The 16,689-nt window shown below is 47.3% G+C and overlaps 1 protein-coding gene across 1 annotated transcript in view; it reads left to right on the top strand.

The window, feature by feature from the left end:
- Positions 1–497: 497 nt before the first annotated feature.
- Positions 498–16,689, top strand: part of lnp1 (leukemia NUP98 fusion partner 1) — a 45,022-nt gene continuing 28,830 nt past the window's right edge. Inside the window, exons 1-3 of the mRNA XM_064952841.1 lie at positions 498–686; positions 10,347–10,604; positions 11,171–11,254. Of these exons, the coding sequence (XP_064808913.1) occupies positions 498–686; positions 10,347–10,604; positions 11,171–11,254 (531 nt within the window). The remainder of the gene's footprint in view (positions 687–10,346; positions 10,605–11,170; positions 11,255–16,689) is intronic.

The following is a 16,689-nucleotide window of genomic DNA, read 5'->3' on the forward strand; positions in this document are numbered from 1 at the left end:
CCAGACCAGGAGCCTGACACGGCCCAGAGCCCAGCACCGTCCGACCAGACCAGGAGCCTGACACGGCCCAGAGCCCAGCACCGTCCAACCAGACCAGGAGCCTGACACGGCCCAGAGCCCAGCACCGTCCGACCAGACCAGGAGCCTGACACGGCCCAGAGCCCAGCACCGTCCGACCAGACCAGGAGCCTGACACGGCCCAGAGCCCAGCACCATCCGACCAGACCAGGAGCTTGACACGGTCCAGAGCCCAGACCCCAGCACCGTCCAACCAGACCAGGAGCCTGACACAGCCCAGAGCCCAGCACCGTCCAACCACACCAGGAGCCTGACACGGCCCAGAGCCCAGAACTCAGAACCATCCGGCCAGACCAGGAGCCTGACACGGCCCAGAGCCCAGAGCCCAGAACCATCCGGCCAGACCAAGAGCAACTAAGAGAAGGATAACCTCTCTCTTTTTTCTTATTTTGCTCACCACCGTCCCGCTGCCTGCCACCATGGCTCTGAGGCTGCTCCCGGCCTTCTCCAACGAAGACGAGGATGATGATGGGAACTTCACCAACTGGATGAGCAGCTACTGGGGCCACGGAGCTAGAGAGGGAGGAAATAGAACTTCAGAGAGAAAACGCAGCTTCAGGAGACCAGCACGGCCGCAGACTGACCGCCGAGCCTCGCTCCCCTGTATGGTAAGGACCTGGGTCGGCACTATTTGGCTGCCTGTGGAGGGAGGGCTGGGGGTGACTAGCTGACTGTAGGTGGGAACTGTGTGGAGGACTGGGGGTGACTAGCTGACTGTAGGTGGGAACTGTGTGGAGGGCTGGGGGTGACTAGCTGACTGTAGGTGGGAACTGTGTGGAGGGCTGGGGGTGACTAGCTGACTGTAGGTGGGAACTGTGTGGAGGGCTGGGGGTGACTAGCTGACTGTAGGTGGGAACTGTGTGGAGGGCTGGGGGTGACTAGCTGACTGTAGGTGGGAACTGTGTGGAGGGCTGGGGGTGACTTGCTGACTGTAGGTGGGAACTGTGTGGAGGGCTGGGGGTGACTAGCTGACTGTAGGTGGGAACTGTGTGGAGGGCTGGGGGTGACTAGCTGACTGTAGGTGGGAACTGTGTGGAGGGCTGGGGGTGACTAGCTGACTGTAGGTGGGAACTGTGTGGAGGGCTGGGGGTGACTTGCTGACTGTAGGTGGGAACTGTGTGGAGGGCTGGGGGTGACTAGCTGACTGTAGGTGGGAACTGTGTGGAGGGCTGGGGGTGACTAGCTGACTGTAGGTGGGAACTGTGTGGAGGGCTGGGGGTGACTAGCTGACTGTAGGTGGGAACTGTGTGGAGGGCTGGGGGTGACTTGCTGACTGTAGGTGGGAACTGTGTGGAGGGCAAAAAAAGATAAAAGCCCCTGCTATGGACGATGACTGAAAAATGGAAGATGTACAGTATATATTTATCTTTACACCATAACCCCAGGCTTAATGGAAGTAGTGTATCTACCACATTATGAATATGTGTCAGTTTGTGGCCCAGAAAATGGTTACCGGATAGTGTGTACGTGTCCTAAAATCTATGCAGTGTGTAAACTGATGGGGAAAGTCGATCACGTGACATGCAGAATGACTGACATTAGAATGCTGTTATAGAGTGTTTGATTAGAGGTTATGACCGTTTATCAATTAGTGCCCTACTTCAACTCTGCATCACAAAAACACATACACACACGCAAACATGCACGCTTGATATCACCCATGCACGGCACACATATGTAACAGATGTGATCGTTACTCTCTCTTGTGTTGGTTATTAAAGAAAGTCAGCCAATGGTCCCAGTTGATTTGTAGTTTATTCTGACAAAGAATAGGAGACCGTACATTAGATGTGCAAGGCTCTATGATGTTGATGGCTGCCCATTCAAAGATTTTTCTGCATTTTTACTCTTTTCTACATTGTAGAATAATAGTGAAGACATCAAAACTATCAAATAACACATGAAATCAGTTAGTAACCAAAAAAATTGTTAAACAAATCAAAATATAGTTAATATTTGAGATTCTTCAAAGTAGCCACCCTTTCCCTTGATGACAGCTTTGCACACTCTTTGTATTCTCTCAACCAGCTTCATCAGGTAGTCACCAGGTATGCATTTCAATTAACAGGTGTGCCTGGTTAAAAGTTAATTTGTGGAATTTCTTTCCTTCTTAATTTGTTTGAGCCAATCAGTTGTGTTGTGACAAGGCATGGGTGGTATACAGAAGATAGCCCTATTTTCTAAAATACCAAGTCCATATTATGGCAAGAACAGCTCAAATAAGCAAAGAGAAACGATAGTCCATTGTTACATTTAGACATGAAGGTCAGTCAATTCGGGAAATTTCAAGAACTTTTTAAGTTTCTTCAAGTGCAGTCGCAAAAACCATCAAGCACCCCTTCGATGAAACTGGCTCTCATAACGATGGCCACAAGAAAGGAAGACCCGGAGTTACCTCTGCTGGAGAGGATAATTTCATTAGAGTTACCAGCCTCAGAAATTGCAGCTCAAATATATGCTTCACAGAGTTCAAGTAACAGACACATCTCAACATCGACTGTTTAGAGGAGACTGTGTGAATCAGGTCTTCATGGTCGAATTGCTGCAAAGAAACCACTGCCAAAGGACACCAATAATAAGAAGAGACATTCAAGGCACACAACCAGCATGGCTACCACAGCATTCTGCAGTGATACACCATCCTATCTGGTTTGCACTTATTTAAAAAATATATATATATTTCACCTTTATTTAACCAGGTAGGTGTCACGCCTTGGTCTTAGTATTTTGTGTTTCCGTTAATTAGTTGGTCAGGCCAGGGTGTGACATGGGTTTATGTTGTTGTATTTCGTAGTGGGTTTTTTAGTTATTGGGATTGTGGCTGAGTAGGGGTGTTGCATAGGTTTGGCTGCCTGAGGCGGTTCTCAATCAGAGTCAGGTGATTCTCGTTGTCTCTGATTGGGAACCGTATTTAGGTAGCCTGGGTTTCACTTTGTATTTCGTGGGTGATTGTTCCTGTCTCTGTGTAGTTTCACCAGATAGGCTGTAATTAGATTTCACGTTCCGTTTGTTGTTTTGTATTTTGTAATAGTTATTTTATGTATCGCGATCCTTCATTAAAGATCATGAGTAACCACCACGCTGCATTTCGGTCCGACTCTCTTTTGACAAACGAAGAACGTCGTTACAGTAGGCCAGTTGAGATCAAGTTTCCATTTACAACTGCGACCTGGCCAAGATAAAGCAAAGTAGTGCGACACAAACAACAACACAGAGTTACACATGTAGTAAACAAGCGTACAGTCAATAACACAATAGAAAAAAAAGAAAGTGTGTGCAAATGGCGTGAGGAGGTGAGGCAAAGTAATTTCAATTTAGCAGATTAACACTGGAGTGATAGATGAGCAGATGGTGATGTGCAAGTAGAAATACTGGTGTGAAAAAGAGCAGAAAAGTAAATTAAAAACAATATGGGGATGAGGTAGGTAGATTGGATGGGCTATTTACAGATGGACTATGTACAGCTGCAGCGATCGGTTAGCTGCTCAGATAGCTGATGTTTAAAGTTAGTGAGGGAAATATAAGTCTCCAGCTTCAGCAATTTTTGCAATTTGTTCCAGTCATTGGCAGCAGAGAACTGGAAGGAAAGGCGGCCAAACGAGGTGTTGGCTTTGGGGATGACCAGTGAGATATGCCTGCTAGAGTGCGTGCTACAGGTGGCAGTTGTTATCGTGACCAGGGAGCTGAGATAAGGCAGAGTTTTACCTAGCATAGATGTATAGATGATCTGGAGCCAGTGGGTCTGGCAACGAATATGTAGCGGGGGCCAGCCGACTAGAGCATACAGGTCGCAGTAGTGGGTGGTATAAGGGGCTTTGGTAACAAAACGGATGGCACTGTGATAGACTGCATCCAGTTTGCTGAGTAGAATATTGGAAGCTATTTTGTAGATGACATTGCCGAAGTCAAGGATCGGTAGGATAGTCAGTTTTACTTGGGTAAGTTTGGCGGCGTGAGTGAAGGAGGCTTTATGTCACGGCCGTTGTAAGAAGAGGACCAAGGTGCAGCGTTGTGAGTGTACATATTCCTTTATTTAAGTGAATACGCCGACAAAACAATAAACACTACAAAACAAACCGTGAAGCTAAAGGCTGTGTGCCCTAAACAAAGTAAACTTCCCACAAAGACAGGTGGAAAAAAGGGCTACCTAAGTATGGTTCTCAGAGACAACGATAGAGAGCTGTCCCTGATTGAGAACCCTACCCGGTGAAGACATAGAAATATAAATAATAGAATATAGAATACCCACCCCAACTCACACCCTGACCAAACCTAAAAAGAGACATAAACAGGATCTCTAAGGTCAGGGCGTGACACTTTGTTGCAAAATAGGAAGCCGATTCTAGATTTGATTTTGGATTGGCGATGTGAGTCTGGAAGGAGAGTTTACTGTCGAGCCAGACACCTAGGTATTTGTAGCTGTCCACATATTCTAGGTCAGAACCGTCCAGGGTAGTGATGCTAGTTGGGCTGGCAGCGAACAGTTGAAGAGCATGCATTTGGTTTTACTAGCTATTAATAGCAGTTGGAGGCCACAGAAGGAGTGTTGTATGGCATTGAAGCTCGTTTGGAGGTTAGTTAACACAGTGTCCAAAGATGGGCCAGATGTATACAGAATGGTGTTGTCTGCGTAGAAGTGGATCAGGGAATCACCCGTAGCAAGAGCGACATCATTGATATATACAGAAAAAAGAGTCGGCCTGAGAATTGAACCCTGTGTTACCCCCTTAGAGACTGCCAGAGGTCCAGACAACAGGCCCTCTGATTTGACACACTGAACTTTTTATTTTTTTTTACCTTTATTTAACCAGGCAAGTCAGTTAAGAACAAATTCTTATTTTCAATGACGGCCTAGGAACAGTGAGTTGACTGCCTGTTCAGGGGCAGAACGACAGATTTGTACCTAGTCAGCTCAGGGGTTTGAGCTTGCAACCTTCCGGTTACTAGTCCAACGCTCTAACCACTAGGCTACCCTGCCGCCCCGGTCTTATATTGATGGCGGTTATGATATCATTTAGTACCTTGAGCATGGCTGAGGTGCTACCCTGCCGCCCCGGTCTTATATTGATGGCGGTTATGATATCATTTAGTACCTTGAGCATGGCTGAGGTGCACCCGTGACCAGCTCGGAAACCGGATTGCACAGCGGAGAAGGTACGGTGGGATTCAAAATGGTCGGTGATCTGTTTACTAACTTGGCTTTCGAGGATTTTAGATAGGCAGGGCAGGATGGATATAGATCTATAACAGTTTGGGTCTAGAGTGTCACCCCCTTTGAAGAGGGGGATGACCGTGGCAGCTTTCCAATCTTAAGGGATCTTGGATGATACGAAAGAGAGGTTGAACAGACTGGTAATAGGGGTTGCAACAATGGCGGTGGATAGTTTTAGTAAGAGTGGGTCCAGATTGTCTAGCCCAGCTGATTTGTAGTTTTCCAGATTTTGCAGCTCTTTCAGAACATCAGCTATCTGGATATGGGTGAAGTAGAAATGGTGAGGGCTTGAGCGGGTAGCTGTGGAGGGTGCCGGGCAGTTGACCAGGGTAGGGGTAGCCAGGTGGAAAGCATGTCCAGCCGTAGAGAAATGCTTATTGAAATTCTCAATTATAGTGGATTTGTCGGTTGTAACAGTGTTTCCTAGCCTTAGAGCAGTGGGTAGCTGGGATGAGGTGCTCTTAATCTCCATGGACTTTACAGTGTCCCAGAACTTTTTTGAGTTTGTACTGCAGGATGCAAATTTCTGGGGAAAAAATGAACTTTGGCTATCTACCTGGGAGTCTCGTGAGTGAAAACATCCGAAGTTCATCAAAGGTAAACAATTTAATTTGATTGCTTTTCTGATTTTCGTGACAAGGTTGCCTGCTGCTAGCAAGGCATAATGCTATGCTAGGCTAACGATAAACTTAGACAAATGCTTGTCTAGCTTTGGCTGTAAAGCATATTTTGAAAATCTGAGATGACAGGGTGATAAACAAAAGGCTAAGCTGTGTCTCAATATATTTCATTTGTGATTTTAATGAATAGGAATATTTTCTAGGGATATTTATGTCCGTTGCGTTATGCTAATTAGTGTCAGGCGATGATTACGCTCCCGCATGCGGGATGGGGAGTCACTAGAGGATTTATTAAAGAAGTCTCGAGGTATTGCTCGCCTAAGGTAGAGTACATTATGATAAGCTGCAGACCACACTATCTACCAAAAGAGTTCTCATCTATATTATTCGTAGCCGTCTATTTACCACCACAGACTGATGCTGGCACTGACACCACACACAACAAGCTCTATTAGGCCAAACGCAAACAAGAAAATGCTCATCCGGAAGTGACGCTCCTAGTTGCCAGGGACTTTAAAAATCCCGCTATACCCTCAGACAAACCGTCAAACAAGCAAAGCATAAATACAGGATTAAGATTGAATCCTACTACACCGGCTCTGATGCTCGTCGGTGGTGGCAGGGCTTGACAGCTATTACGGACCTACTAGACGAGCTAAGTACCTTTTATAATCGCTTCAAGGCAAGCAACACTTAAGCATACATCAGAGCACCAGCTTTTCTGGATGACTGTGTGATAACGCTCTTGGTAGCCAATGTGAGCAAGACCTTTGAGCAGGTCAACATTCACAAAGCCACGGGGCCAGACGGATTACCAGGACGTGTACTCAAAGCATGCGCAGACCAACTGGCAAGTGTTTTCACTGACACTTTTACCTCTCCCTGACTGAGACTATAGTACTTACATGTTTCAAGCAGACCACCATAGTCCCTGTGCCCAAGGAAACAAAGGTAGCCTGCCTAAATTATTACCGCCCCATAGCACTCACGTCGGTAGCCATGAAGTCCTTTGAAAGGCTGGTCATGGCTCACAAAAGCATCCTCCTAAATACCCTAGACCCACTCCATTTCACATACCGCCCCAACAGATCCACAGATGACGCAATCTCAAGCGCACTCCACACTGCCCTTTCACACCTGGACAAAAGGAACACATACAGTATGCGAGAACGCTGTTCATTGACTACAGCTCAGTGTTCAACACCATAGCGCCCACGAAGCTCATAACTAAGCTAAGGACTCTGGGACTAAACACCTCCCTCTGAAACTGGATCCTAGACTTCCTGACGGGCCGCCCCCAGGTGGTAAGGGTAGGCAACAACATGGCTGCCATACCGATCCTCAACACTGCGACCCCTCAGGGTGGTGTACTTAGTCCCCTCCTGTACTCCCTGTTCACCCATGACTGCGTGGCCAAACACGACTCCAACATCTTCATTAAGTTTGCTGATGACACAAAAGTGGTAGGCCTGATCACCGACAACAATGAAACGGCCTATAGGAAGGTGGTCAGAGCACTGGCAGTGTGGTGCCAGGCCAACAACCTCTCCCTCAATGTGAGCAAGACCAAGGAGCTGATTGTTGACCACCTGAAAAGGCGGGCAAACAGGCCCCCATTCACATCGACGGGGCTGTAGTGAAGCGGGTTGAGAGCTTCAAGTTCCTTGATGACCACATCACCAACAAACTAACATGGTCAAAGCACACCAAGACAGTCGTGAAGAGGGCACGACAACACCGTTTCCCCCGTGGGAGACTGAAAAGATTTTGCATGGGTCCTCAGATCCTCAAAAAGTTCTACAGCTGTTCCATCGAGAGCACTCTAACCTGTTGCATCACCGTCTGGTATGGCAACTGCTCGGCATGTGACAGTAAGGCACTTCAGAGGGTAGTGCGAATGGCCCAGTACATCTCCAAGCTTCCTTCCATCCAGGACCTATATAATAGGCGGTGTCACCAACCGGCTCAGAGTTTGTAACAAAAAGGGAGACAACGTGGAGATAAGGAATAACAAAATATATTTATTAACTTAAGTAAACTAATTACAATTAACAATGATGTGTGTAGTCAGTAATCAGTAGTGTAAGTGAGTGTTTGCGTGCATAAATGTGATAATGAGGAATGTTGAAAGGTGCCAAAGTAAACAAACGGCCACAACCAAAATCGTTGTCTGCATGGAGAGTCTCCTCAATGAATGGGGAAGTGGTGCCTTTATCCTGGGACACACCCGGGCCCAGGTGTGTCCCATATTGCTGATGACCCTCCCAGCTCCGCCCACTGACACCCTATTAAGGAAAACAAGAGCAAAGAGAAAGAATACGGCAGACAGAGTGGGAGAATCGTCACAGAGGAAAGCCCATAAAATTGTTAGGGCCTCCGTCAGACTGTTTTGCATGGCAAGCGATAGCGGAGCGCCAAGTCTAGGACCAAAAGGCTCCTTAATAGATTCTACCTTCAAGCCATAAGACCGCTGAACAATTAATCAAATGGCCACCGGACTATTACATTGACCGTGACCATTTGTTTTGTACACTGCTGCTACTCACTGTTTATTATCTATACATAGTCACTTCACCCCCACCTACATGTACACTGCTGCTACTCACTGTTTATTATCTATGCAGTCACTTCACCCCTACCTACATGTACACTGCTGCTACTCACTGTTTATTATCTATGCATAGTCACTTCACCCCCACCTACATGTACACTGCTGCTACTCACTGTTTATTATCTATGCAGTCACTTCACCCCTACCAACATGTACACTGCTGCTACTCACTGTTTATTATCTATGCATAGTCACTTCACCCCTACCTACATGTACACTGCTGCTACTCACTGTTTATTATCTATATAGTCATCACCCCTACCTACATGTACACTGCTGCTACTCACTGTTTATTATCTATGCAGAGTCACTTCACCCCTACCTACATGTACAATGCTGCTACTCGCTGTTTATTATCTATGCAGTCACTTCACCCCTACCTACATGTACACTGCTGCTACTCGCTGTTTATTATCTATGCATAGTCACTTCACCCCTACCTACATGTACACTGCTGCTACTCACTGTTTATTATCTATGCATAGTCACTTCACCCCTACCTACATGTACACTGCTGCTACTCACTGTTTATTATCTATGCATAGTCACTTCACCCCTACCTACATGTACACTGCTGCTACTCGCTGTTTATTATCTATGCAGTCACTTCACCCCTACCTACATGTACAATGCTGCTACTCGCTGTTTATTATCTATAGTCACTTCACCCCTACCTACATGTACAAATGACCTCTAACCTGTACCCTCGCACACTGACTTGGTACCGGTGCCCCCTGTTGTAGCCTCATTATTGCTATGTTACTTTTATATTTTTTTATTTTCATTTATTTGGTAAATATTTTCTTAACTCTTTTTGAACTGCACTGTTGGTTAAGGGCATTTGCACTTGTATTCGGCGCATGTGACAAATAAAGTTTGATTTGGAAGCGTTTTGCCCTGGTTACCACAGTTTCCCTGTGAGTTTGCGCCTCGGGTTGCTGTGGTTCATAACTCTGGTCGATGCTATGCAGTGCACGTGTGCGCTTCATCAAGTCACATTGGTGTTTTGTTGTTTTAGATTTACAGTTCCTTGTACGAGTTCTGACATTTCAGGCTAGCAAGGCAAGTATTATTCTTGGAACTGTGGGGTCTAAGGACTTGGGCAGTCAGTGCGCATAGCCAAGTTGCAGCAGGTTCTGGATATCCATATGGGTCTCTGACAGTTTGGAGCCGGTGGAACCTGTGTGTGCTTGGGTGCTGTGGGCCTCCTAGGAGTAATTGTATGTCCCCAAGGTATGTTATACTGAGTGACCAAGTGAAAGGGAACGTACAGTTATGAATATAACTACTGTTTTCCGAAGGAGGGAATGAGGTATAACTTATTTTGCCGCCACCACGCCCTCAGGTGGTTGAGGCTGAAGGGCGGTACTGAATTGAGGAAATATTATATATTATATTATAACCAGTTGAATAGGATTGGTTGTTGACTCCCCATAGTATGTTATACCACATTCCCTCCTTCAGGGAACAGTAGATATATTCCTAACTGTACGTTACTCACATGTTGTCAACACCCTGAGGTAATCAACTGGTTGACGGGAAATCAATATTACTGAACATGAATCCATTGTGAAATGCAATGGGAGGTCGTTTTATTGGAAGGTCTTTTTTTAGACAGTGGACTAGATTAACAACAGTATTAGAGAATGAAGAGTCAATATTAATATTGACACGTGTTTTATATTCACCATGGGTGTAAACAAACTGTGTACAAGAACTAACCCTAACCGTATCCCTGTGCACAATGACTGACCCAGGAAGCAAAGTGATATTGAACCATCTCTGACATAAGCAGCCAACCCTGACCCTTCTCTGCTCTCCTCAGTCCCAACTAAACGTCATGCAGCTGAGTTGTCTCCATGCAGCAGCCGCCGACACTATGGCGCCTACGCCCGTCCACATGAAACCCCTGGAGGAGAAGGGGTCAGAGGTAAGGAACCACCCCCGAGCTCGCCGTGCGTCCTCCGACGGAAACAACAGGGTCAAATCAGCCCTCCCAGAGAAGCGCATCACCACCATCCCAGAGCTGGCCGAGTCCTTCAAAAGGAGACTGAGGCTCCACAACAAGAAGGTCATGTCCACGGTAGGTACAGAGACAGTAGAGGGATATAACTATAATGCATATGGATTAATATAGATGGACGGGTGGCAAATGGCCTGTTCCATCATTGACTGGGCACTGTTCCATCATTGACTGGGTACTGTTCCGTCATTGACTGGGCACTGTTCCATCATTGACTGGGCACTGTTCCATCATTGACTGGGCACTGTTCCATCAATGAATGGGCACTGTCCATCATTGACTGGGTACTGTTCCATCATTGACTGGGCACTGTTCCATCAATGAATGGGCACTGTTCCATCAATGACTGGGCACTGTTCCATCAATGAATGGGCACTGTTCCATCAATGACTGGGCACTGTTCCATCATTACCTGGGCACTGTTCCATCATTGACTGGGCACTGTTCCATCAATGATGCTGCTGCTGCTGTTTTATCAGTGATGATCAATAAAAAACACATGCGATTGTTTGATAACTCATCAATCAAGCCCAGAGATACTTTCATACTAATTTGCAATAAGATGCAGTATTGAATGTTTTCAATAAGGAAAATTGCATTGCTAATGTAACTGTAATCCATTCCAGAGGGAAGCGGACAGCCATGAAGACATGTGTAATGGAGGAGGAGGAGTCCAGGAGTTGCAATGCTCACACCGCTTCCACAAAGAGGTGAGGTCACAGCACACTCCTATAACCCTGACCCTAACACGAACCTGCATGTCCCCTATATACCCTCTGTACTGTACAGCACTGGAGGCTCATCAGGGAAGGAGGTGGAGATCCATCCTCAGTGAATTTCAAAAATAAAACATTTAAAAAGTTTTGTTTTTTTAAACACCACACTGATGATGCTAATCACCACCACCACACTGATGACGCTAATCCCCACTACCACACTGATGTTGCTAATCACTACCACTCTGGTGATGCTAATCCCCACTACCACACTGATGATGCTAATCCCCACTACCACTCTGGTGATGCTAATCCCCACTACCACTCTGGTGATGCTAATACCTACTACACTGATGATGCTAATCCCCACTACCACACTGATGATGCTAATACCTACCACACTGATGATGCTCATCCCCACTACCACTCTGGTGATGCTAATCCCCACTACCACTCTGATGATGCTAATCCCCACTACCACACTGGTGATGCTAATCCCCCACTACCACACTGATGATGCTAATACCTACTACACTGATGATGCTAATCCCCACGACTCTGATGATGCTAATACCCACCACTCTGATGATGCTAATCCCCACTACCACACTGGAGATGCGCATTCCCACCACTCTGATGATGCTAATCCCCACTACCACTCTGATGATGCTAATCCCCACTACCACTCTGATGATGCTAATCACCACTACCACACTGGTGATGCGCATTCCCACCACTCTGATGATGCTAATCCCCACTACCACACTGGTGATGCTCATCCCCACCACTCTGATGATGGTAATCCCCACTACCACACTGGTGATGCTAATCCCCACTACTACACTGATGGTGCTAATCCCCACTACCACACTGGTGATGCTAATCCCCACTACTACTCTGATGATGCTAATCCCCACTACCACACTGATGATGCTAATCCCCACTACCACACTGGTGATGCTAATCCCCACTACCACTCTGGTGATGCTAATACCTACTACACTGATGATGCTAATCCCCACTACCACACTGATGATGCTAATACCTACCACACTGATGATGCTCATCCCCACTACCACTCTGGTGATGCTAATCCCCACTACCACTCTGATGATGCTAATCCCCACTACCACACTGGTGATGCTAATCCCCCACTACCACACTGATGATGCTAATACCTACTACACTGATGATGCTAATCCCCACGACTCTGATGATGCTAATCCCCACCACTCTGATGATGCTAATCCCCACTACCACACTGGTGATGCGCATTCCCACCACTCTGATGATGCTAATCCCCACTACCACTCTGATGATGCTAATCCCCACTACCACTCTGATGATGCTAATCACCACTACCACACTGGTGATGCGCATTCCCACCACTCTGATGATGCTAATCCCCACTACCACACTGGTGATGCTCATCCCCACCACTCTGATGATGGTAATCCCCACTACCACACTGGTGATGCTAATCCCCACTACTACACTGATGGTGCTAATCCCCACTACCACACTGGTGATGCTAATCCCCACTACTACTCTGATGATGCTAATCCCCACTACCACACTGATGATGCTAATCCCCAATACCACACTGGTGATGCTAATCCCCACTACCACTCTGATGATGCTAATCCCCACTACCACACTGGTGATGCTCATCCCCACCACTCTGATGATGGTAATCCCCACTACCACACTGGTGATGCTAATCCCCACTACTACACTGATGGTGCTAATCCCCACTACCACACTGGTGATGCTAATCCCCACTACTACTCTGATGATGCTAATCCCCACTACCACACTGATGATGCTAATCCCCACTACCACACTGGTGATGCTAATCCCCACTACCCCTCTGATGATGCTAATCCCCACTACCACACTGGTGATGCTAATCCCCACTACCACTCTTATGATGCTAATCCCCACTACCACTCTTATGATGCTAATCCCCACTACCACTCTGATGATGCTCATCCCCACTACCACACTGATGATGCTAATCCCCACTACCACTCTGATGATGCTAATCCCCACTACCACACTGATGATGCTAATCCCCACTACCACACTGATGATGCTAATACCTACTACTCTGATGATGCTAATCCCCACTACGACTCTGATGATGCTAATCCCCACTACCACACTGATGATGCTCATCCCCACTACCACACTGGTGATGGTAATCCCCACTACCACACTGGTGATGCTAATCCCCACTACGACTCTGATGATGCTAATCCCCACTACCACACTGATGATGCTAATCCCCACTACCACACTGGTGATGCTAATCCCCACTACCACTCTGATGATGCTAATCCCCACTACCACACTGGTGATGCTCATCCCCACCACTCTGATGATGGTAATCCCCACTACCACACTGGTGATGCTAATCCCCACTACTACACTGATGGTGAAAATCCCCACTACCACACTGGTGATGCTAATCCCCACTACTACTCTGATGATGCTAATCCCCACTACCACACTGATGATGCTAATCCCCACTACCACACTGGTGATGCTAATCCCCACTACCACTCTGGTGATGCTAATCCCCGCTACCACCCTGGTGATGCTAATCCCCACTACCACTCTGATGATGCTAATCCCCACTACCACACTGATGATGCTCATCCCCACTACCACACTGATGATGCTCATCCCCACTACCACACTGGTGATGCTAATCCCCACCACACTGGTGATGCTAATCCCCACTACCACACTGGTGATGCTAATCCCCACTACCACTCTGATGATGCTAATCCCCACTACCACACTGGTGATGCTAATCCCCCACTACCACACTGATGATGCTAATACCTACTACACTGATGATGCTAATCCCCACTACCACTCTGATGATGCTAATCCCCACTACCACTCTGATGATGCTAATCACCACTACCACACTGGTGATGCGCATTCCCACCACTCTGATGATGCTAATCCCCACTACCACTCTTATGATGCTAATCCCCACTACCACTCTTATGATGCTAATCCCCACTACCACTCTGATGATGCTCATCCCCACTACCACACTGATGATGCTAATCCCCACTACCACTCTGATGATGCTAATCCCCACCACACTGGTGATGCTAATCCCCACTACCACACTGGTGATGCTAATCCCCACTACCACTCTGATGATGCTAATCCCCACTACCACACTGATGATGCTAATACCTACTACTCTGATGATGCTAATCCCCACTACGACTCTGATGATGCTAATCCCCACTACCACACTGATGATGCTAATCCCCACTACCACACTGGTGATGCTAATCCCCACTACCACTCTGATGATGCTAATCCCCACTACCACTCTGATGATGCTAATCCCCACTACCACACTGATGATGCTAATACCTACTACTCTGATGATGCTAATCCCCACTACGACTCTGATGATGCTAATCCCCACTACCACACTGATGATGCTAATCCCCACTACCACACTGGTGATGCTAATCCCCACTACCACTCTGATGATGCTAATCCCCACTACCACACTGGTGATGCTCATCCCCACCACTCTGATGATGCTAATCCCCACTACGACTCTGATGATGCTAATCCCCACTACCACACTGATGATGCTAATCCCCACTACCACACTGGTGATGCTAATCCCCACTACCACTCTGATGATGCTAATCCCCACTACCACACTGGTGATGCTCATCCCCACCACTCTGATGATGGTAATCCCCACTACCACACTGGTGATGCTAATCCCCACTACTACACTGATGGTGAAAATCCCCACTACCACACTGGTGATGCTAATCCCCACTACCACTCTTATGATGCTAATCCCCACTACCACTCTTATGATGCTAATCCCCACTACCACTCTGATGATGCTCATCCCCACTACCACACTGATGATGCTAATCCCCACTACCACTCTGATGATGCTAATCCCCACCACACTGGTGATGCTAATCCCCACTACCACACTGGTGATGCTAATCCCCACTACCACTCTGATGATGCTAATCCCCACTACCACACTGATGATGCTAATACCTACTACTCTGATGATGCTAATCCCCACTACGACTCTGATGATGCTAATCCCCACTACCACACTGATGATGCTAATCCCCACTACCACACTGGTGATGCTAATCCCCACTACCACTCTGATGATGCTAATCCCCACTACCACACTGGTGATGCTCATCCCCACCACTCTGATGATGGTAATCCCCACTACCACACTGGTGATGCTAATCCCCACTACTACACTGATGGTGAAAATCCCCACTACCACACTGGTGATGCTAATCCCCACTACTACTCTGATGATGCTAATCCCCACTACCACACTGATGATGCTAATCCCCACTACCACACTGGTGATGCTAATCCCCACTACCACTCTGGTGATGCTAATCCCCACTACCACCCTGGTGATGCTAATCCCCACTACCACTCTGATGATGCTAATCCCCACTACCACAGTGATGATGCTCATCCCCACTACCACACTGATGATGCTCATCCCCACTACCACACTGGTGATGCTAATCCCCACCACACTGGTGATGCTAATCCCCACTACCACACTGGTGATGCTAATCCCCACTACCACACTGATGATGCTCATCCCCACTACCACACTGATGATAATCATCCCCACTACCACACTGGTGATGCTAATCCCCACTACTACTCTGATGATGCTAATCCCCACTACCACACTGATGATGCTAATCCCCACTACCACAATGGTGATGCTAATCCCCACTACCCCTCTGATGATGCTAATCCCCACTACCACACTGGTGATGCTAATCCCCACTACCACTCTTATGATGCTAATCCCCACTACCACTCTTATGATGCTAATCCCCACTACCACTCTGATGATGCTCATCCCCACTACCACACTGATGATGCTAATACCTACTACACTGATGATGCTAATCCCCACGACTCTGATGACGCTAATCCCCACCACTCTGATGATGCTAATCCCCACTACCACACTGGTGATGCGCATTCCCACCACTCTGATGATGCTAATCCCCACTACCACTCTGATGATGCTAATCCCCACTACCACTCTGATGATGCTAATCCCCACTACCACTCTTATGATGCTAATCCCCACTACCACTCTGATGATGCTCATCCCCACTACCACACTGATGATGCTAATCCCCACTACCACTCTGATGATGCTAATCCCCACTACCACAATGGTGATGCTAATCCCCACCACTCTGATGATGCTAATCCCCACTACCACACTGGTGATGCTCATCCCCACCACTCTGATGATGGTAATCCCCACTACCACACTGGTGATGCTCATCCCCACCACTCTGATGATGGTAATCCCCACTACCACACTGGTGATGCTAATCCCCACTACTACACTG

This window comes from Oncorhynchus masou, chromosome 31 (genome assembly GCF_036934945.1).
Source record: "Oncorhynchus masou masou isolate Uvic2021 chromosome 31, UVic_Omas_1.1, whole genome shotgun sequence".
Lineage (NCBI taxonomy): Eukaryota > Metazoa > Chordata > Actinopteri > Salmoniformes > Salmonidae > Oncorhynchus > Oncorhynchus masou.